Consider the following 26,086-nt stretch of genomic DNA (forward strand, 5'->3'; position numbering starts at 1 on the left):
TGTTTAAAAATTATATATTTTTTAAGTATTATTATCGTCGTGTTTGTATTTATGGGAYGACATTTGGGACAGTCCTAGGACTGCATAGTGACACTTAAGGCAGTGATAATGGGTTTGTTTGCTGTTATAGTTGCAACTATCGCCCCGACAGTCCTGGCCAGGGCTATACTTTTCRAAACCGGCGGCGGTAATGTTGTCCATTTTTGCGTGCTGGCGCCTATGGGCRACCACTTTGTTGGTATCCGTACAGACAAACTCGCATTTAATACAATGAAAATGCGATGCCTTGTTGGCCATTGTGGTGGTGGYGGCGGTGGCCGCCGCAGCTGCCGCGGCTGCATTGGCGTAGACACAGTCCCGGCGACCGCAGTTGACATTACTGCGGAACTGGTGAAAGTCGCCGCCCATCAGTGTGTCCAGYCTTTCGTGACGGGCTATATATATATTTAAAAAATAATTATTAATTAAAAATTAWTAAAAAAAATTATTAATTAAATAATAAATGACTGACCGGTGTGTTGAACGAAACGGGTCTTATCGCAGAAGGAATARCCGCAGTCCTATAAAAAATAAATAAAATAATTATTTAAAACAAAAATTATTAGTTATAATAAAAAAATAAATATATAAATAACATGTCTCAAAAAAACTATTTAATAATTATTTAAAAATATTATATTTTAAATATATAGACATTAAAGTTGTTTAAATATGTCTACTTTTTATTTATTTATTTATTRCTTATTTATATGGTTTATACTATTAGTAAGTATATAAACTTTATAAGTTATAAAGGGTTAGGTATTTTGAAATAAATAAATAATTTCTATTTTATGTCTAAAATAGAAATTTATATACAACTATATAGTATTAATAATATACTAAAAATATTTCCACATAAATAAATATAYTATATATATATATATGATAGTAGATATATACAGTACATATAGTTTTTATATGTGTATTATAAATTATAAGCTATTATATAATAAGTTATATATATAATATACAATAATTTTTATTTTTTTTTTTATTTTAAAACTTACTTTTCTCATGCAATGAAAATGTGTTTGATGTTCACGATATCCACAGTGTGTATAACCGCAGTCCTCATTAAATCTAAATCTTGTATACCTTTATATATATATATGAGATATAAATGATATAAACAAACAAAAAATTACTAAAACAATTAATCACAAGAAAATAAAATGTTTTTTTTTAAATTTTTATTTTTTTAAATAAATATTTTTGTTTTATCTATCTTTATCTATAATATAATAATATCTTTTTTTCAAGATCTCTCAGAGGAAACTGAGATTATTATTRTTATTATAGATATACAGTGTCTATCTGTATATATATACTATATACTATATATATATATATATATGTATTGTACTGTACTGTATGTGTGTGCACATGCATTATGTAATTGACCCTCAATAAAAAAACACACACACACACACATACCCTAACTCTAGATGTATATACCTATATATTAGTATATATATAATGTAAAATTATAGATATAATTAAGCAAACAAACAAAAAAAAGGCATAATTACATGACATACCCCGACGGTACCGGTTCATCACGTAATAGCTTCAAACTTGCATTATTATTATTAATAATACTATTACTATTAATAATATTATTATTATTACTAATGATATTATTAATATTATTAGTACTACTATTTTTACTACTATTACTATTAATTTTATTTGAATAATAATAATTAYTATTATTATTAATATTATTATTATTTAATTTCAATCGTTTAGCTATTTCTATAGTCATGTCTTCATTTGAATTTCGGCGCTTAAGACAATTGGCGCCGCCATCGACTAAATCCAACTAAAAAAATAAAATCAAATTTTATAATTAAGTCATTAATAATAATAATWATAATAATAAAAAAACTTTTTCAGTGACAATACCTTAGGTGAGGATGCGGTCGATGACAGTGCCGACGCCATAGTCATGGATAGATCGGCCATCGATGCGGCGGCGGTAATGGGGTTTGAATGGGAAAAATTTAAGGACAACGATGTCGGACTGGTTATGGTTGACGAAACGTTYAGCAAACTATTGCTATTATTGAGTGATAGSGTGGACGTKGAGGAAGTGGCGGCGGCAGCAGCTGCGGCAGCGGCTGCAGCCGTATTGGCCGCCCATTGGTTCATCAAATTGAACAGATTGGTCGGCGATGACGATGCCGATGTCAACTGGTGCGCAGCCGACAGTCGGCCACCGATTGAGAGATCATTGCCGACGTCGTCGTCGTCGTCATCATCGTCTTCGGTATCGTCGTCACCGTCACCGCCGATGCCAACGCCGCCACCGACGACGCCGTCATTGTCGGCATCACTATCGCCGGCGGCATTGTCGTCATCTTTGGTCGGAGGACTGGGCGATCGGCCAGTTARGTAAATCGGTACCGGTTTCGGGGCACCCAAGTGTTTAGCCGAATGCGGTAATAGACGACTAAAACTTGAAAAGGCCTGAAAGCAAAACATATATATATTTTTTATTAGACTTTTAAAAAAAATTTAATTTGAATTTTTAAGTTATTATATGATAGATAGATAGATAAAAAAATRCATATAATAATTAATAAACAACAATAATAATAATAGTAATAATAATAATGTTATAATAAATTACTTTTTGAAGAAAATATATTATTCATTAAATAAAATTTTTTTTTATTATAAATTTATTTTGATTTAAAAAACAGTAGTAGTAATAGTAATAAAACACAGTATAAAAACTAATATATATAATACTTAATAAATAATATGATAATAATAATATGATATATATTATAGTATAATACTATACTATACTAATAATAATATTACTACTAATGATAATTATGTACTGTTTTTTTTTGAACAAAAAAAAGATTTAAGATTATTATAATTTAGAAAATTTAAGAAAATTTATAATTCAAATCAATACACATTTTGGGGAATAAAAAAACAAAATCAAAAAAAATATGAATAAAATTTTTGTGTGTATCTATAAAATGGTAAAAATTTTTCAAAGCCGGTAATTATGTGTTTGAAATGTAAAAATTATTATTCAATTTTTTGTTGTTGTTGTTGTGTATATATTTTCTATGTAATAATAATGATTTTTTTTGCAATACATATTAATATATTAAATAATTTTATTGCTGCTGCTGTGCCTCCTATATAAAAAAATTTGATTTTCGGTGTATATATATATATMTATAAAACAACAACAAATTGTTTTTTTTTATTTGATACACACTTTTAATAATATATAGAAATGTAACCAAAAAATATATATATATATATATATATATATAGTATATATTATATACTGTATTAATATAAAATTATTAATCTATAAACATATCTTTTGGGGATCAAAATAATAAAAAAATAGCAATGAAATTGTAATAAGGGTTGTATTAATATAGGATTCATAATAAAATGTATGTATTTTTATGAGTAATTTTTTTTGTTGTTGTTTAGTTTGTTAATACATACACACACACACACACATACATACTGTATATATAAATAAATTCAGTTTTAATGTTAATAATTTATTTTTTTTTTCGTTGAATAACTTAAAAATAGTATATATATATRTATATAGTATATGAAACCCAACAAAAAAAAATCTTAAAAGAAATTGTAGCGAAAAAAATGTTTCTCGCATTAAAACTATATATATATATATATAAATGATATATAATATTAAATATATAGTATAGTATAGTATAGTATAGTAAATATATTTGCAATTATAGAAAAGCAATGGGAAAAATGCAAAAATTTTTATTTGATTTATTCCATATAATTGGTTTTGATATTTTACTTTTTAACAAATAACATATAATTTGTTTTTTCTCCCAAAAATTTAATGATCGCTTAATTCACTAAAAAGTAAAATAAAATCTTTATATTATATATATATATATTTATTTGATTTCAGGTTTTCTAGTGACTAATAGCAGCGATTCTCTCTCTCTCTCTCTCTCTCTCTCTCTCTCTCTCTCTCTCTCTTTAGTTAGAAAAAAAAAACATTTTTACAAATCGTTTCTTGAATTCAAATTATTTGGTAATTCAAAGAAAATATAATTCATTTGAAGGTTTGATTTTCTTGTATTATTACTATTATTATTATTGTATTTATTTATTTATTAAATATACTGTATATATATATATATATATGTATCTCCAAAWAATTTTTCAAGGATTTTTAATTATCCATACCCTTAATAGTTAATATATACACCAAAAAAAAAATAAAAATAAATTATTAAAGAAAAATAAAATCCTAAAAATTTGTAAAATTATAGTCCCATTTAGTCTCTCTCTCTCTCTCTCTCTCTCTCTCTCTCTCTCTCTCTCTCGTAATTATTATTATATTAATGTATTTATTAATTTATTATAATTAGTAAATTTATATATATATATATATCTTTTATTGATGTAAATCGTAAAAAAATATCTAATATACTGTATATTTATATATATTATATATAAATTTTATTTAATAAGTGGTACTTACAAAACAACAAAATGTGTATAAAATTAAAAAACCTAAATGTTTTTATTTTTATAAATAAATTATTTTATTACATCTACTTAATTATTATTAATAACATTAATGAATGATTGAATGAATGATTAATATGAATCTAACATTTGATGTTTGTTTGAAAAATAGATATATTAAATAATAATCATTATTTTAAGCACTAGTTAGTTATGTGCCATATAATTGTGTCACATATTTATAAATAATAATAATAATAAATATTTTAGACTAAATCACTGATAAAATATATAACGATTTCATGTTAACACATAATTTCAAACTAATATATATATTTTTAAATGAAAAAATAAATAAATTACTATTAGTTTTGAATACTAAAAATAGCTTATATATATATATATATATAGACTATATTTTATTTTAAATGTCTCATTTGATAMTTGTGTTTCAGTCCAAGTAATTTTTGCAATATATTAAAAATTTATTTATAAATTACTTTATTTTATATATATATATATATATATATATGTAGTTTGCGTCGACAATAATATTTTTTAATTATTTTCTTTTCAAATAATGCAATTAAAGTTATAATTAAATAAATTTTAAATATATATTTATCAATAGTCTAAATATTGTWTTTCAACAGTATATTTGCAATTATGCACAAAAAATAAAAACATAAATATATTAAATTGCAAAATAAAATGCATTAAATAAAATTAATGATAGTTTAAAATCAACAAATATAACAGCAATTTAATTAATCTAAATAAGAAAATTATTCACACTATTTAAGATTTTATAAACTAGTTTATATACTATTTAAATACTCCCATTAAAAATATAATTTAAAAATTTAATATTTATTAAAATATATTCTCAATTTTTTTTTTAAATAAAAAACAATTAAGCAATTGATTGACACTAAAAAATATGAGAGCAATTGATTTTTATTGATTATTAAACTCAACACATATTTTCAAAACTATATGTGTAAACAACAACAACAACAACAACAACCAAATAATTATCAAACAAACAAACAAATCATATAAATAATAATAAAATGTTTTTCAAAWTTTTTTTTTTTTGAAAAAAAAATATATATTTCTCACATTTGATCGGAAAAAACATGAGTTCATCGTTTAAATGACTGAATAAAAAAACTGATTAATGTGTGCGAAAAAAAAACTAAAAAATATTTAAACACAAAAACTCGCGACTGATTTATTAATAGGTTTTTTTCGCCACTTAAATAAATCACATTTCAAGTGTGTGTSTRTGTGTGTGTGTGTGTGTGTGTGTGTGTGTGTGTGTGTGTGTGTTTTTGAGTGTTAGTTCATATAGTTGTTTAAAAAAACAGTACTAAAATTGATATCTAAATCTATATAATATGTGTATTTTTTGGCTGATCTTTAAAAATTTTGGCACAAATTATATTATCAAACATATAAAATACTGTTTAAAAAACATGAGAATAAAGATATTTTTGAAATATTCTCTCTCTCTCTCTCTCTCTCTCTCTCTCTCTCTCTCATTCATTCACTMACTCACTCACTAATGTTGTTAAAAGAGTATAACATTAAAAAAAATTATACATAAAAAATTAAAAAATAATTAATTTTTTGTTATCTCTAAACTTTTTTTTTAACTATTCATTCATTCATATAGAGAGTCGAGAGTAGAGAGAGARAGAGAGAGAGAGAGAGAGAGAGAGAGAGAGAGAGAGAGAGAGAGAGAGAGAGRGTGATGATAGACATGTAGTTTTTGGCAAATAAATTGCTAAATATATATTTATTATTAAAACCGATAAAATCGCATAAAATCGCAAAAAATTTATATAWATAAATATTTTCAAAAAATTTCTACTAATTTAATTATAYTATATATAGTATATATATTAGRAATTTAGTAAAATAAACAAATAATAATCTCAATTATAACAACATATTTTTAAAGCAAAATCCAAATTATTATATATTTTTATAATTAAATATTTATTAGAATATTTATTAGTAAATATTTTTCATTAATTAAAATTTTAAAAAAAAATTATTTAATATTACAAATAATTTTTTTTGAGGCCCCTATGGCTATAGACAGTAATAATAATAATAATAATAATATATATATTAAAAAATATATATATTTAAATCTCTCGTGAAAATAAAATAAGATTACACTTAGTATTTCACTTCATTATTATTATTATTATATAACAGTAATAAAGAGTTTAATGATTTTTGTAAACCAACTCAACAACAAAAAAAAATTGGGACAAAAAACTATAAATTAACGATAAAATAATATTTTTCTGAGAGACAAAATTTTTTTTATTATTTATTTTTAAAATAAAAAGTTTAATATATWTTTTTTAATAGACTTCTTAAGGCCAAACAAACATAAAAAATTTAATGATATGTTATTTTTTGCGGTAAAAATGTCAAAATATTTTTGTTTTAGGAAATATTTATATACTTATAACTTACTGTATATAACTTATAGTACAGTAATATTTAGGTAGAAAATAATAATAATAAAAACTAAATAGATTAATTGATACATTGCTTTTTTTGGGGGGGTAGGGGTTATATACTATACAGTKTATACCGGTATTTATAAAACAAAATAGTTTTTATTTTAGTGAGAAATACATTTAATATATATATATATAGTGTAGTAATTCATTAAATAATTCGTGAGGCAATTGAAAAATAATAATAAAAAACATATTTTTGCCGTATTTTTCCTACTATTATATATACTRTATATTTGGTTTTATGTCTCACAGATTAATAAAGTTTTTTTTTGGAGAGAAAATTACTTTTTAATCACCAATTTTGTTGTTGTTTTTGTTGTTGAAAACATGCATAACTTAAATTGCATTTGAAAAGCGATAAAAATATTTTATTTATTACTTTTATACTCTATATATATATATTACGTATACCTGTATTTATAATRGCTATGTTATTACTAATTAAAACTAATATGTTTTACTTTAATTGAATAATCAATTGTAAAACTTTTTTTATACTGTAGTTATGTTATGTAATGTTGAAAATATTTTTATTTTATATATATATAATTTAAAGCTTATATATATAGAGAGATAATTTGTAAAAAAAATTTAATAAAATATTTTCTCATTATATCATTCATAAAATAGACAGACATTTTACATGATATAATAGATGTTAACTAATCTATAGTTTATATATACTGTATAATGCATTTCAAAAAAAATATATATATATATAAACTACAACAACAACAACAACAAATCTACAGTAAATTAAATGCTTATTTATTATTATTTTTTAGTTTTTTAGTTTTTTTTTTATAATTTTTAATATATTTTTTTTTTGGTGCACAAACCTGATTGCAGACATTGCAATGAAAGTGTTGCCTCTTTTTCAGTTTACAAAAGGGAAGTCCACAGCCATTGGTAGGACCGTACTGTTGGTGGTGTTTCTCATTGCAACCCATAAACTCTATACTACTTGCAGTAGTAGTTTTGGACAGACTTTTATGGATGGCCGCCGCCGCTGCTGCTGATGTCGGCTGAGTATTCAAATTCAATGGCAATTGTTGCTGAAGTAGTCGTAGATGATGTTGAGCTTCTGCTGTACGATGAGCTGCTGATAGATTGAGTGACGATAGCTGTCGTTCATCGCTGTCATCGCAGTCATCCGCACCGCCAAAGTCCTGGCCATTGTCGTCGTCGTCGTCGTCACCGCTTGAATCCATATCTTGATGTTTGCGCTACAAAAACAAATTTTTAAAAACAATCAATTAAGGTATTGCTTTCAGATAATAGGCTTTCAGATAGTAGGGGATGAGCCCAACAGGCAAACATACAGTTGAACCGAGTGATTGACTTAATTTTCTCTGGCTCAGGGATGACAATGGATAGTAGGTTCCTCTAGCCTTGACGGTTGTCTGCTGCTGGTTGTGTTGGTGGTGATGGTGAAGGTTTCGGCTGCTATTGATTAGCGATGTGGATGAGGATGAGTTGTGGTGGTGATGATGATGATTCAAACTGAATGATGGACTACTATTGTTGCGCAATGAATCTCTGTCGTCGTCGTCCGAGTGGCCGGAGCTGGCCTGGGATGCCGTTGCGCTCAACGACCGGCGATGCCGCCTATTGTTATGATGGATAAGGTTTAGGCTATACGACGGGTTGGTAGTTGTTGTTGTATCACAGTAGGTATTTGTTGTTGTTGTCGATGGCGGCTCATTGATACCGCCGGTGCTCGTACTATGGTTACTATTGTCTTCAGATTTGTGTCGGTTGTCGTGTTGAAGCATTTGGGTGTACTGTATAAATGAATAGTTGCAACCATTTCGGGTACAATGATAGTGTCGGCTAGCTTTATGGTCGCAACCCGATCGCCGACAATCAACCGATTGGTCAATATAGACAAAACCGTCCAGAATGTCGACACTATCGTGAAATTCGGTTGAATGTCGGAGCAGGGCTTCGTCACGATTGGTTACATAATAGCACCTGAGTTTCGAGCAGTGGTAGTGTTTTTGGCAAAAATATTTGCATAGTGTATCCGTACAGGGTAGGCCATCATCGAAACCGATAAAACCTTTTTGAATGTCCGATTTAGTATAGGGAAGCATCAATGGAATCGGTATGGTTTTTGTATCGTCCGAATTACCGCCGATACCGCCCACACCGCAACCGCTGACCATATCGGACAGGGCTGCCGAAGCCGGAAGCGATAGATTACTGTTGCCGTACAGAGCGGCTGCCAAACCAAACGGCGATATGGCCGACAACGGGACCGGTATTTGTTGTTGGCTTATGTCGTGGTTTTTTGTATTGAATTTAAATTGATTTGGATATAATGTTTGCGGCATCTATTGTATTGTATTTATTTGATTGACAAAAAAATAAAAATTAAATAATAATAATAATAAATTAACATTRGTTTAGAAGTAATTATTCAATTATTCAGTTTAGATAATTAATTAAAAAATAGACAATTTTTTTTWAAAAAACCTATTACTAAATGACAATAAAATATTACTAAATTTATTCAATTTATATAATAGTTGGTAAAAAAGTTATATATAATAAATACTAAAAATGTTACTAAAAATTATTAATACTGTATATAATTAGTGTAAAAACATTAATTTTTGACAGATTATTACTATAAATGATATTTAAATATTAGTTTTATGTGTATTTTAGTTTTAGATCAAAACTCATACATAATATATATATATATCTATAACATTAAAACATTTGTTGTTGTTGTTGATATATATTAAGTACAGGTATATAATTTATCATCATTAGTATTATTATTACTATCTAATTGCATTGAAAATACATGTAGTTTTTAATTGCAAAATTTGAAATATATATATATATATRTTGTAATAAAAMTAAATTTTATTAATCCATTAATCGAAAAAAAACTTGAAATTTATTAACTATTTCTCTCTATATTTTTTTATAGATAATTAAACTTAATTAACAATTTTTTTTTTATATATAAGTTAATAAATGTTTTTATTATTATTAGTAGTAATGATTTTAATCGTGAAGTAAAGAGAGAGAGAGAGAGAGAGAGAGAGAGAGAGAGAGAGAGAGAGAGAGAGAGAGAGAGAGAGAGAGAAGGGGTGGGGGGAACCGGTAGGTACTKTATATATATGTATAGTTAGTATACTATTAGTCTATAGATGACTACTACTTACTTCGTTAACTCGTTTTTTGGCGGTCGACCCCTCTTTCGCTTAAGTATCGGCAGACCATCGATGGACGTAATGGATGTACCGGTSGGATAGGTTTGGGTAAACGGTTGCATTAGTTGCTGATCGAGGAAGTGCTGTAACGGCTGATGAGACGACGACAACGACATCGGCATCGGTGACGGCGGGGGCGGACTTTGTGCGGCCGATTGCAACTCGTTTTCGTAATTAATTTGTTGCTGTTGTTCATGCATTAGATAGTGGTCTAACTTCTTGAACGAAGTGTCACTAATGGGCACAACGCACGAACAGCCGTACTGTTTCAACAAACAAACAAAAATAAAAGRGAGTTAAGGATAGGTAGGTAAGAGAGTCCAAGAGAGAGAGAGAGAGAGAGAGAGAGAGAGAGAGAGAGAGAGAGAGAGAAAGGTAACGGAGCGTTAAATGACTGATTCACGAGTAGTAAGGCATTGAAGTTTATGGGGTGTATAGAGTGTGGGGTGAGAGGGGGAGGGGAGGTGTGAGGAGAGTACATACCATCCGACAGTGATAATGGCGATCCTTTTGGTGAAGTTCACACTCTTTAGTGCAAACGGTTCCGTCATCTGATTCCTCAAATATAAGTGGTGTCGCCTCGTCCTGTGTTATATGGGCTCTGGATTTTCAAAAAAAAAAAACAAAAAACAATTTATTATTTAAATATTTATAAATATATATTTTTAAAAACACATTTATTTATTTATTTTTTTCAATCTGTTTGTAATATTATCATATAATTAATGTTTAGACACACAAACAGTAGACATACTTTGCATGTTTGACGAGTTGATCCACATTTGCCGTACAATAATAGTCGCATCGTTTACAATGATTATGTTCACTGCCTTTTAGTTTGCAATCAATTGTTTTATTGTTATTATTATTATTATTACTGTTGTTGTGGTGGCGGCGGCGGCGGCGGCTGTTGTGACTGTTATTATCGTCATCGATGTCTCGTCGTCGTCGTCGTCGTCGTTGTCATCGTCTTCTTCTTCGTCATCATTATCAGCGACGACAACAACAACACAGTTRTCTCGACTCTTATAACTGATAATTAAAAACAAAAATATATTCATATAATTAATTCATATATTTTTTTTTGTATTACTAGTGATTACAAAAATAATTCAAACACACAATGAGTTCAATGATTTGGTTTTTTTTAAATGCAAATTGATTATTCAATTCAATATACTATAAATATTAAATACATGACATAATCATAGATACAAAAACTATTATTAATATTATTATTATTATWATAGGTATATTAAAGTATTATATAACAACTTATTAGTCAAACGATTAAAAAAAAAAATTAAAAAAAAATTGTCGCTTACTTTGTGAACATTTGCAGACAATTGCTTTCCGGTATATCRCCGATAATGGCCTCCAACGGTATGGCACCGATCTGGGTCAGCGGCAGCTGACTGGCCAGTGCCTCGGCTTCGTTCATCATTGCGTTGCTTTTGTCGCTGTCATCGTCGCCACCAAAACTTGATCCCTGGATGGGATGGGATGGGATGTATATATATATATATATAAATATTTAAAATAAATAATCGGTCATTTAATAATAATAATGCACTTTTAGAGAAAAAATAAAATAAATTATTCAAATATACATATTATTAATAATCAATACATATATATATAGGTTTGTCACCACTTGATCCCTGAGTGATATGTGAGAGAGAGGCTTTAATATATCATATAATATATGAGAGCGGATATTGGGATTTATTGGCATATATTTATGACACACACACACACATACAAAAATTTAAATCATTTAGGCTAATAATCTAATAAATATGAATAACTTACTATCCCCCCCCCCCTAAATAAATAGCTAACTGTGTGTGAGTGAGTGAGTGTGTGTGTACTGTATGTGTGTGAGTGTGTGTGTCTGATAGGTCGGTGTACAGTATTGTAAGGTTAGTCGTCTATCGTCTATCGGATATGTATTGGGTATTAATTTTTATAAATTTATACATAAATTATGGATATTTTCATTCTCTCTCTCTCTCTCTCTCTCTCTCTCTCTCTCTCTCTCTCTGTTTGTATATATCTATAGTATTTTGAATATTTTTGATGGGATGGGGGAACCGTGGATGATGGGGAGGGGGGGGGGGGTAAATGTCAATATATATATATATATATGGGTGACACCACTTACGTCTAATAGTCCAAAGTTAAAGTTGATACTGGCATCGGGATTGTGTGCCCGTAGCATATTCTGGGCCAATCGGAACTTTCTATAGGCCAGTTCGTTTTCCCGGCGCTCATGTTTGCGTTTATGAGAGTATAACTGTCCGCTTGAATGTAGTACATAGACGCATCCTATTTGATTTAATTATTTATTATTATTATTATTTTTATTGAAAAATAAATTTAAATTTAAAAAATGAGATATATATATGAAAAAATTAAAAATATAGATTAAATTGCTTATCATATATATTGATATATATTGTATATAACTAATCACTGTTGTTGCACTGGTATGTGTGTATGTGTGTGTGTGTGTGCATTATGTAACTTATGTGTGTATGTGCGCTCACGCACTTTATATAATAACAAAATAATAATAATAATAGATAGATAGATAACTTCATGTGAATTACATGCGGTAAATAATAATAGGCAATAATATGGGAAAATCATTTTTTATTATTATAATAATACTAAATATAATAACTTTATATCATAGATATAACTACTAAACTAAACTAAATAACTTTATAATATTTAGATAGACTATATATATATATATTGAAAATTGTATATAAAATTGATATATTTATTATATATAAAGTTATTTGATATACTGTTTAAAATATTTTTTTTAACAAACCACATGACGATACCCTTACTAATATCTGCTGCCTATTAATATTGATATATATTAGATCAGATATATATATATATATATATATATTAGATCAGATATATATATATATATGTTTGTACAATAAAGCACTACTACTACTAGTATTAGTAGTGATACGGTATATATATAAAAAAAATTTTTTTGGKGGTAATACCTGGCCGTATGCAATGTATATGATTGCAGACACGGGAGAAGCGGCAGCTTTCAAACGTACAGATCTCATGTTTCATGAATTTTTTGAAGCCGTCCCGATTCAGCTGCTCATCCTTTATATGATATGATTTATGTTTCTCTGAAATAAATAATAATAATATTAATAATAATAATAATGAAAAAAGATTTATATTTTATCAATCAAATGGTTGGTAACTAAAAAAAAAAATTTCAATTAAACTATTCTCTCACATATTCTGTATATAGTATTATATAGTATAGAATATTACAATATATATACAGTATATAGAAATATGTAATAATAAATAAACTTTTTWWAAAAAARTTGATAATAATAATAATAATTTTAATAAATCTAGTTTTTAATATRTATTACCTWTACATATCAAGTTATTATAATGTTTAATTTATTTTAATATWTTTTTTTAATGTTGTTGAATATTAAAAAAATAAATAAATAAATAACACAACTATACTATGTAATGATAGATTAATTTTTTTTTCTTAGTTATTGTTAGTATGACTAGTAGTGATACTATTGATATAATAACAACACTAATACTTAATAATAATGATTTTTCAACAACAAAAAAATTAAATTAAATTTTTTTTTTTAAATATAAAACATCCCATAAATGCTTACCCATATCGGCCTTATTTTTGAACGTATGGTTACAGTTGTCTCGGCGACAATGAAAATGTGTGGTTCGCTGGCCATAGAAGGCACAGGACTCTAGTAGACAGTCCTCGGTTGCCCTAAACCTCTGGAAGCCCTCCTGAATAATAGCCGTATCTTTTCGGTGATAGTTGGCATGCATTTGTACATCTGATGTACTAATATATACCTAAATAAATAAATAACAATAATAATAGTTTKGATTAAACAAATAAAAAAAATATTTTTTATAAGGTATTCAATTTGCAATTATTGCAAAAATTTTATTTATTTATATTTTTTTTTGGATACATTTTGTTCAATAAAAATAATAATAATAAAACGTTTTAAACGAAAATTATTATGCATTTATTTTATTTTATTTTAAACTWTCGTTTTTTAAAATGTTGAAAATCCTATAATTTTCAAATAATTTGTTTTTTGATTTTTTTTTCAATTAATGCAATTTATATGTCCATCAAATGTCTGCTCTCTCTCTCTCTCTCTCTCTCTCTCTCACACACACACACACACACACACACACACACACACTCACACACATTGCATATATATGTAATTGATATAAATATGACATAACTTGAATACAAATTATTATTATATACTGTAGTATATACAACAACAAAATAAAAGCCATTTGACTAACTATTAATTTTAGTTATACATTGCAATTGAAAAATAAAATTTTATAATAAAAAAAATGATTGAAACGATCACTTTATATATGATATGATATGATATTATTATAAGTGATATCACAGTTTAAATGCATAATAACTGAGCGCATCATCGGATATACATTGTATAACATATATAACATATGGTTTACTGAGTGAGTGAGTGAGTGAGAGGTTGTATTTTATTCAACAAAAAAAAATTAGGACATACCTTATCGCAGCCTTGTTTAAGACAATGATAATGTGTCTGTTTTCTATTATGGGCACAATTGGGAAACTTATCGGAACAGTCATCGCAGGGCGAGTATCTCATAAACCCGTGTACTAGCGATTCGTCTCGTTTTTTATGCCATTTAAAATGTCTGATCATTTCTTCCTTTTTGACAAATACCCGGGAATTACAATCCATACAATGAAAGTGTTCCCTATAGTTAAGTTCTTTGCAATAATTATAGCCACAATCGCCAGCGTTTACGTATCTATGATGTGGTGGTGATGGTGGTGTGACCACCAAAAAAAAATAATAATAGGATATTAATAATTATAATTAATAACAACAAAAAAGTTTTTAAAAAAAGTTTTTTTTTTGGGACACAAATACTACAGAATATTATTCTTATTGTTGATTACATGAATTGTATTGAATATATATATACAATATATACTAATAAATAGTAAATGATTATTCATTTTATTATTATTATTATAAAGAATTCATGTCTAATATTTATGATATATCGAGAGAGAGAGAGAGAGAGAGAGAGAGAGAGAGAGATGAAAAAATATTTATATATATATATTTAAAAATGTAATTATATATAWAWATATATATATATATAAATTCTGTTTGTCATATAATGTAATAATAATAATAATAATAATAATAAAACTGTGTRTAAGTGAGTGAGTGATAGGAATTTTTTTTTTTTTAWWAAAGAAAGCGAAACAAAAATTACACACAAAAGTGAAATTAAAAATAAAAATTATTATTTATTTTTATTTTGTTGTTAAAAAAATGAATGTTATAAAAGAATTTCAATTAACAATAAATAAAGAAATTTTATTTATTATTATTATTATTAGTTTAGATTTTCTTTGTGTCTCTCATTTAATAAGTTAACCTTAAATTTTTTTAAAAAGTTTTTTTTTATATATATATATATATATATATAATAGATTAATACCTTTTAACATATCTGGTATAGTCAACAGGTCCGGTGTTTTTGACCAATGAATCAATTTTTGATGGCAATGTTCCTGAAAAATACAAATATATATATATATATATATATAATATAGTTTTTTTGTGTAATAATAATAATAATAATACAAAAATGTATTGTTTTTTCATATCATTTATAAAAGAGGCTCTTTTTAGACTCATTTTTTTGTGCTCAAGTTATTTGGTTGGCCCCCAGTCTCTCTCTCTCTCTCTCTCTCTCTCTCTCTCTCTCTCTCTCACTCACTCACTCACTCACTCACTCACTCAACACACACAAACCATATTTAAAACATCAATAATAATACATAAACTTCATAAACACAAACGATAAATGAATTTCATTTTCTTTGTGTAATTCATTTAAAATAAAAACTTTTTTAGAAATATTTTCTCTTATTTTAAGCAAAAAGTTTTTTTGTGCTTATTTTTCTTTCTTTAACATTATTATTATTATYATCAGTAATAGTAATAGTATTTCTTTATTATATTATGTGATTTTTTAAAGATTTTTTTTAAGTCAAAAAATTTAAATGTTTCAAACATTTGACAGCTAAATGAAAAATGAGATCCAAATTGAAGAGAGAAATCTATATATATATATATATATATATATATATAATGTGAAATACAATTAATCTTTTGACAAATGAAACTTTTTTTTTTGAAAAAAAAATTCAAAGATAAAAATATAATACTAATAATAATGGTTTTGAATAGTAATAGTAATATAATAGTAAAACGTTTAGAAAAAATTGCTAAAAACACCAAAAAAATTATTATTCAATCGATTTGGTCGTCTCTCTCTCTCTCTCTCTCTCTCTCTCTTATAGTGTGGGAATATAATCGCTTGGAGTTTATGTAAATACGGAAACAGGTGTGGTATGGGGTCTCTCACTGGTACAGTGTTTTATTATATATAATAATTTTTTTTATTAATAATATATATTACTGGCAGTCATTTAGTCTCTTAAGGCACTGGTATGTCTTGGAAATACCTCTCTTTCTGTCTGTTTTTTTTCTCTCTCAATCTATAACTTTCTAATAAACATATTCTAATTAATCACTTTTTTTTGGTGGAAAAAATAAACCTAACATTTTTTTTGATGCCATTTCCAATGGTTGTCTCCCAGTTTGGCTACTATACCACTACTATACTACAGGTTATATACCATTATATAAGGGAAACAATCTATTTGAGTGAACAGCAGGTATGGGAATCCAATAAGTAATCAGACGAAAGGGATGTATATATATATATATATGTGTGTGTATTCGCCTCTACTCTTAGCTTACATATAGGAGCCTAACCTACCTTTCACTCACTGTTTAATATCATATTTTACACATATATATCTAACATATTTGTTATATACTTTTGTGAATAAAGCTATAAATATAATCCCGTTTTTTCTTTTAAAAAAWACGGACGAAAAACTTGACTTAACTTTATATATATATATAATAATAATAATAATAATAATAATAATAAATTGAAATATTTTTCATTTTGCACACACATATATATATATACAGTATAGTAAACTTTTAAACTTGTTTTATAATATTTATAAGTTTTTAAGAGCGGAATCTTATCCATCATTTTCGTGAAATGAAATGTCATTTACTGAGAGAGAAAGAGAGAGAGAGAGAGAGAGAGAGAGAGAGAGAAATAATAATAACAAAAAAAAAGTTTTTTTCTTATTTTTTTGTRTGTGTTGTGTAAGAAATTTTTTTTGTGGCCCTCTTTACCCCTCATACCTACTACTACTAACTAAATACAATGTCCTCCTAATAGATAGGCCATAGACTGAGTGAGTGAGTGAGTGAAAAAGAGAGAGAGAGAAAGAGAGAGACATAGACACCGGTATAGTAGCTCTCGGGCTCAACAGCTCAGCTCAGGTCGTCCTTGAGTGGCATAACCACTCTGTACTGTATATATAATATATATGCCGACGTTTATACATATTATTGGGGTATTATATTATTATCATTACATACAATACCGGCATTTATAGTGATAGCAACAAAATATATATATATATATATATAAGTAATACAGTTTATATATATATATATATATATTATTATAAATTCACCCTAAAAAGCGATTATTACCACCAGTGAGAGTGCCATTGGATTATTCAATGGTTTCAAAGACACCACCAAACGATTTTCATATCATTTCTCCAAAAAAAAAACGCTTAGTTTAAACACACACTGAAAACTATTTCAAATTCAATGGTTTCAAAGACACCACCAAACGATTTTCTCTCTCTCTCTCTCTCTCTCTCTCTCTCTCTCTCTCTCTCTCTCTCTCTCTCTCTCTCTCTCATTCAATAAATAGATAGCTAAATACAATATTTTTTAGTCAAGAATCTATTATTATTATTATTATGCACACAAAAAAGTGATGTTTTTTTGTTAAAAATAAAAATTATAATACAAATACACACAAAAAAATCTTTTAAAATATGCACTCAAAAAACTTTTCACACAAATATGTCATAATACTATACTACTACTACTACTACTACACTGTATATACAATATATAATACATTTTAGAGATAGAAAATATTCAAATATTTAAAATCATATTTTATATATATAATATTTCTATGTATAATAATAATACCGTATTTTTATATCTTATATAAGGCACACAAACACACACATAATACATAATACATAAGCGGTATATACCCTACAATAAATTATGCGGTAATACCCCCCTCACCATACCCCTGGTATTATGTATATTAAGGGTAATATTATACAGGAAATGCATACCGGAATTGCCTGATGAAGAGGACGGTGCGAAAAACGATTTGTCAATCCATGGCGCCGGACCCAAGTTGGCCATCGATGAYGACGACAGCGACGATGAAGACTTTTTCCATGAGCTGCTTGTAGTCGGCTTTCGGTGGTCGGCAGTGGCGGCGACGGAGGCGGCGGCGGAAGAGAAACCTTTTAAATGACTTCCCAGTGCAGCGATCGACAGAAGCGATGACATATTCTGTATGGTATGGTATGGTATGTGTGTATATAATTGACAGATAAAAATCATAAAACGGTTAGCACTCGTAAAAAATGGCAATAAAAAGTTATATATATATATATATATTTTTTAAAGATAACAGTCTAACTAATTAATATATCGGACTGTCCTAATCAGTCCCAGTCAGTCAGTCAGTCAATTACCTGTGGCATCGGCTGTTCATTACTACTACTAGTAGTGTTGTTGTTATTATTGTTGTTATATCGATGATTGGGTGACAAGAAAATTGATTGAAGACTAGAGGGTATACTATCGTAAACTTTATGACGAAACGWATTGTTGTCCAAAAAATTATCATCARTTKGTGTTTCCGTTTTGTATTTTATTAGATTTTTTGTTGATTTTATTTTATTACCAAATACTAGATTCTGTTGTTTTAGTAGTTGTCGACCACCAGGTTTAGCACCGATAYCACTGACGACAACACTACGGCCAGTGTAGGCACCGTTAGATTCGCTGGAATCGCTTGAATCATCATCGATGGTGTTGTTGTTGTTAACTATCAATAAACAACAACAAAAATAAAAAAATATATAATTGAGTTATAAAAATCATTTTAGTTTTTTTTCAGAAATAAAATAATTAATTTGTGGGAAAATAAATAAATTATTGAAAATAATATTTCATTAGTTTTTTTTGTTTGTTTGTTTCGCTGCTATTAATACAGAAAAAAATAAACTGAAAAMWAAATATTTAAGTAAGAAATAAACGTCAAAGAATTTGGTGGAAAAAATAATAAATTAACGGATGATTAATAAATATATATATAATATAATCAATTGCCTGAACACTCTCTCTCTCTCTCTCTTTCTCTCATTTTCTCCTCCCTGAGCCCACAGTATGTGTGTGTCCAGGCATGAGATGGTTTTTTTGATGGTGAGAGAGAGAGAGAGAGAGAGAGAGAGAGAGAGAGAGAGTAAGTAAGTGTGTGAGGGATGTGTTGAACTGTATTTTTTGTTGTCTATGTGTGTGTGTGTGTGTGTGTGTGTGTGTGTGTGTGTGTGTGTGTAAACCCAGTGAATTGACTAATGATTATATTGACAGCAATAAGGAGATTGTGAGGCACACACACACACACACACAATGTCAACATGAAATATTGCAAACCATACTACCAGTGCTATGTATGTGCCTACCAGTGCTCTAAATCTCACTCTCTCTCTCTCTCTCTCTCTCTCTTGCATATACACTGCACCTATAGATGTCTGATACCTTTTCAGATAGAAAAACGACAAATTTAAACACAAAATATGACAAATTAATTCATCAAAAAAAATAATAATAATAAATAAAAAATGTTAAAAAGCGTGAATTTTTGAGTGATATTCTCATATGTGTTGTTGTATTGAACTATTGATAGATATATTAATGGATATGTTTTTGTCCGCTTAACAAAAAAATAAACTAAAAAATTTTGTTATTTATTATTTAAAAATTCAATCATCAATTGTATTATTCTATAAGAAAATATATCGTTAATCTTATGACCAAAAAAAAAACTATATAATAATATATTAAAAAATTTTTATATAAAATAAATCAATTCAATACATAAACTTCTGGAAATTTTTTTTTTTAAATACTTATTGTGAGAAAAATTTTATAACTCGTTTTGATAGCCTATGACAGAGAGAAAGAGAGTGTAAGTGTAAGTGAAAGTGAAAACACCTTATACTGCACACACACACACATCCCAGTGCTTAATAGGCATATGTTCTATGAAAAGTAATACCATTGTTGACCTCCTGTTCCTTTTTTTGCCCCGAGAGAGAGAGAGAGAGAGAGAGAGAGAGAGARAGAGAGTCGATAGTGAGTATAATACCATATAATAYACAATAATATATTTATGAGAGTATTTTTCTATATAATAATACACTACACATACATACATACATAAATAAATAAATACATACATACATACAGTATACACAATAACTGGTGATATCTTACAAATAACATATCAAAAGTCAAGTCATTTTTTTGATTTCAAATGATAAATGCATTTTTGACACAAACAATAAAAAACTACTTATATTTTTATTTTATTTTAGTGGAAATGCTTTAAACGTCTGTCTCTATTATTATTATTATTATTATTATTATTATTATTAGTTTTACTGACAATTAAAAAAAGAGTCGATTTTAATTACAAAGCATTTTTTATTCTCTCTCTCTCTCTCTCTCTCTCTCTCTCTCTCTCTCTCTCTCTCTCTCTCTCTCTCTCTCTCTCTCTCTCTCTCTCTCTCTCTCTCTCTCTTTCCAAGTGATGTATTCATAATTTAGTAGACAATGCATATATATATTATATATTGTATTTATAGACACATACTTGTGCTACTGGGAGGACTGGGAGGTTAATATATTTTTATTATAAGGGTATTAAACAATCATATTATATATAAATAAATGAAATGAAATGAAGGGCATTGGCTTTGAACTCTCTCTCTCTCTCTCTCTCTCTCTTTCTCTCTAAGAGATCATAAACAAAGACTATACGTGTTTTATAAAGTATTTTTAATAAAAGTTTTTTATTTTATTTTTTTTTTTTTAAAGTTATATCACATCATATATAATATATAACTAATGCATATTATTGTTGGTTGTGTTGTATTGAACACACAAAACATAACTACTAGTCCTTCCCACGCCCGACAAGTAGAGATAGAGAGAGACACCCCTTGCAAACTACATGTGTGTACAGTATATATATATATATACATATGTGTTATGCATAGTACAGGGTATATAGACTTTTACTACCCAAACACATCACTACTACTACTACTACTGGAAAAATTGTTGTATCAAACAAAAAGGTTAATAATAGGTCATGCCTCCTATAGCACATTTGGTTATGGCATTCAATATTAAAATAGTAGGCATTTTTAGCACTTGTAGCTCCTAACATACCATAGCCATAGCCATACTATACCGATTGATTTTTGTTGTTTCACACTCTCTCTCTCTCTCTCTCTCTCTCTCTCTCTCTCTCTCTCATATGTAGCACTTGTTGATGCATTGGCAATGGCTTAACAGGTAGTCTATCTCTAACTCTCTTATTGATCCCAAATAACATTGATTGCATAACATTGCTCTCTCTCTCTCTCTCTCTTTAGTTTTAAATCAAATTCATCTTCAAGTGATCCACACATTTCACACACACACACACACACACACACACACACATCTCTCTCTCTCTCTCTCTCTCTCTCTCTCTCTCTCTCTTTATGACAGCTTTTACTGCAAAAACTTTTATTTTATTTTTTTTGCTTTTAATTTTTTTCTCATTTCTTTTACAGAAGAAATTATTTGTTTCGCCTCTTATTTTTTTGTTTCGCAGATATTATATATAAGTTATATATAATATATATATATATATATATATATATATATAAATATAAATGCAATTATCAAAAGAAAGAGATTATCATTTTTGTCTTTTATTCACATGACTACAGATTTATATATATATATAGTTATAATAAAAATATAGTATTTTATATATAAATATCTTGATTTTGTGTGTGTGTGTGTGTTTGKATGCCCTTACATAYAYACACACACACACATACAGAGCACAGGTAGATCATGCAATCTATGCTATAGTTGAATGATGGCATCACGTAATACCACTAATACATTATCAAATGGCAAACTAATCCATTTGGTTCACGTCAGAAAATCAACGAAAAATCTTTCAAAAAACCATCCAATTATTGCCGGCCCTACCGTTCCCCCTCATAAACACACACACACACACACACACACACACACACACACACACACACACACACACTCACAGATACATACATACATACAGTACATACACATAGTCTCTCTCTCTCTCTCTCTCATCATTTTCTCCTATTTTCCTTATATTTGTGCTTTTCTTCTCATATTTTTTTTAAAAAAAGAAAGAAAGAGAGGAAAAAAATATTATCACAATATTATTAGTATTTATATTATATAAGTATTATTATTATTATTATTATTATTCCTGACATTCCATAACTTAAGATTAATTTTTGATTATTATTAGTATTAGTATTATTATTATCATTATTTCTATTTTGTGGTTTTCAATCTTATATATATATAATATTTTCTTATATATATATTATTTTTTAATTTATTTTTTTTCCACAAGATTTTGCATTCAAAAAACTAATTAATTATATATAGAAATGAAATGTTAAGTTTTTAAAAAAAATAAAAACGGAGACAAAGAAAATCTAATTTACAGTATAGAAAAAAACTTCAATCTCTCTCTCTCTCTCTCTCTCWCTCTCTTTAATTTTAATGGGCAATACATACCACTTAATCCATTAAGTGATGATCCGTTATTGTCGTGATGGCTCAGATCCAATGGTTGTGACTGATGTTGCGGTTGTTGGTGTTGTTGTTGTTGTTGATGATGGCGAGGATTGTGCTGCTGTTGTTGTTGTWGTAGTAGTTGTTGTTGCAATTGTTGTTGCATATGATGATCGTCCGACTGGTCAGTAGATGTACATCGATTGGAGCCATCATTTGATAGGACGTCGTCGTTGTCGTCGTCATCATCGGTAGACATCGACATCGCTGGCGGCAATGCTGATGAATAGGCCGACGACGACAAMGACTTGCCATTTGTCATCATCAGTCCTCCTCTCCACCTCCTCCTCCAGTCATCGTTTCCATATCACAGTCATCATCATCATCGTCGTCGTCGTCGTCGTCATCGTCAGCATTATTATTATTATTATTGATGACATTATCACCGGTAGTACTGTCGTCGTCGTCATTGTCGTTGATCTCGCGGTTGTTGCCGACAAACGAYCGGTCGTTGTTGTTGTTGTCCTCGTCGTCGTCGAGGCCATCGTTTTCGGCCAATATATATCTTGGCTTAAAATTTTTCCTCTTATTTCTTGAGCTACTTATAGCCGCTTCGGAGGCACTTAAGTGTATCATATCGTCTGATGGTTTGGTTTCACATAATTTTTGTTTTTTGCTTTTTTTTGGTTTTAAATATATAGATATATGTTTTGTTAATTTGTTTGGTATCTCCTGTTATATATGTATATATMTAATATATGTCTTTACGGCTAGAAAATGAAAAAAAAACAAATTATTATTATAGATATATATATATTTATTTATGGATAGTTTTTTAACAATTGAAATCGTTATAATGTTTATTGTTATTTGATTTTTTTATTTAGTTTTATTTTCATCTAAACATATTATTATTATTATTATTATTTAAGAAGTGAAGCGCTTTTTTAAAAAAAAAATAAAATATGATTTGTAATTGAATGCCATTTACGGTATAAAACATTTGATTTWTATGTGTGTAATGTCTGATATAAGTTATGCCAACTTTAAGAGAGAGAGAGAGAGAGAGAGAGAGAGAGAAAGAAAGAGAGAGAGAGAGAGAGAGAGAGAAAGAAAGAAACAGAGAGAGAGAGAAATGTAATAATAATAATAATAAACATAAAACGAAAATTAATTGAATTTAAGTGATCGGTGTCTGACTTTTATTTTCAAAAATTTTTTTGTTAAATAGTGAGAGAGAGAGAGAGAGAGAGAGAGAGAAAAGGCTGGTTTTTTCTGGGGAGTTCATCATCATATCTACTGGTAGTGCAATCAGCACTGGTATGTATTTAATAGGGAGAGAAAATGGCCAAACCATTGTATGCATGCATCTCTCATACAGTATGTATGGGATGGATAGATGGATGGATAGATGGATGGATGGCAGTAATAAAAAAAACAGTTGCACTGGAGTTGCACAGGTATGATAATCATAATAATTTAACTGTCAAATATTAACTCTCACGCCCATCATTTCATTTCAATGGACTATTTTTTTTTATTTTATTTTGTTTTGCAAATACTAATAAAAAGCATAATATAAACTCTCTCTCTCTYTCTCTCTCTTTCTCTCTCTCTCTCTTAGCTCTCTTTCTCTACCGATTCTTCTTACATAACATAACACAAAAAAAAAATCATAAATGCATTTCTCTTTTAAAGTCAATCGTTTTTCATATATATATATATATATATATAAATATATATATATATATATRATATTCTGTGTATAATCACTGGTCATATATTAAAGATTTTATWTATATATATATATATGTAAGTCCCAGATATCCCCAGATATGAACAACTCTCTCTCTCTCTCTCTCTCTCTCACACACACACACACAGCACCGCCTAATTTATATTTTATTGTAAAAATGTCTAAAGTTTTTAAACGTTTTCGTTAAAAGATGAAAAGTTTTTTTTTAGTTTCTAGTTTTTTTAAATATTTATTTTTTTTTGTTTTTCACAAAAGAAATATTTTTAGACATTTTTCTCAAATCTCTTTAGTGTTAAAAAAAWTTTTTTTTATTTGTTTTTTTTTGGTTGTTGTTGGTTAAGACAACACATAGACATAACATACAGTACACACACACACACACACACAGTGTGAAACACTGGCAATATTTATTTTTTTTAAATAGATAAACCATTTTGGATATACTGTACACTTCATATACTAAACTACATTATAATGGACTTGAAAAAAATATATGAGAAAAACTTTTATTTTCAAAAGTCATAAATATTTTTTTTCCTGCAAAAGTCAAGTCTAATAAATTTATAACTTATAACAAAAAATACTACTAATAATAATAATAACAATAAATAAATAAAACACAAAAAATAGACACCAAAAAAAAGTGTTAACCACTTTGCGATATGCCGTGTTTTTCCCAATAATAAAATGCATTCCCAATATTATTGCTAACTATATATATATATATATATATATATATACAACACTATATTAGCTCTCATATCAATTTTTGTTGTGCTGAGCATTTATGAGCCTTAAAATACATTTATATATATATATATMTATATATATATATATATATATATATATATATAGTAYAATATTATATAACAAATATATAATAATATTTAGTTATATTCCTATAATTATCAGTGTCTGGGAATGTTGAGAGAGAGAGAGAGAGAGAGAGAGAGAGAGGGAACTCTCTCTTTCTTCTCTCTCTCTCTCTCTCTCTCTGTGCAAATCACATATATTATA

General features: G+C 27.6%; 1 protein-coding gene across 1 annotated transcript; it reads right to left on the reverse strand.

Moving 5' to 3' along the window:
- Positions 1–21: 21 nt before the first annotated feature.
- LOC128957283 (zinc finger protein castor homolog 1-like) lies at positions 22–23,949 on the reverse strand. Its single transcript, XM_054303019.1, has 22 exons — positions 23,816–23,949; positions 23,317–23,657; positions 19,146–19,501; positions 18,735–18,960; positions 15,908–15,980; positions 14,935–15,202; positions 14,017–14,218; positions 13,354–13,491; positions 12,486–12,649; positions 11,647–11,810; positions 11,164–11,353; positions 10,805–10,906; positions 10,353–10,584; positions 10,274–10,311; positions 8,414–9,427; positions 7,931–8,317; positions 1,948–2,511; positions 1,776–1,864; positions 1,581–1,616; positions 1,050–1,137; positions 512–560; positions 22–434 (listed from the first exon to the last, which is right to left on the reverse strand). The coding sequence occupies exons 1-22, from the start codon at positions 23,947–23,949 to the stop codon at positions 22–24; spliced, it is 5,268 nt and encodes a 1,755-aa protein (XP_054158994.1).
- Positions 23,950–26,086: the final 2,137 nt, after the last annotated feature.

The sequence above is a fragment of the Oppia nitens genome, unplaced genomic scaffold (genome assembly GCF_028296485.1).
Source record: "Oppia nitens isolate AA-2021 unplaced genomic scaffold, nextdenovo-longstitch-racon4-pilon3 scaffold3_pilon_pilon_pilon, whole genome shotgun sequence".
Taxonomy (NCBI): Eukaryota; Metazoa; Arthropoda; class Arachnida; order Sarcoptiformes; family Oppiidae; genus Oppia; species Oppia nitens.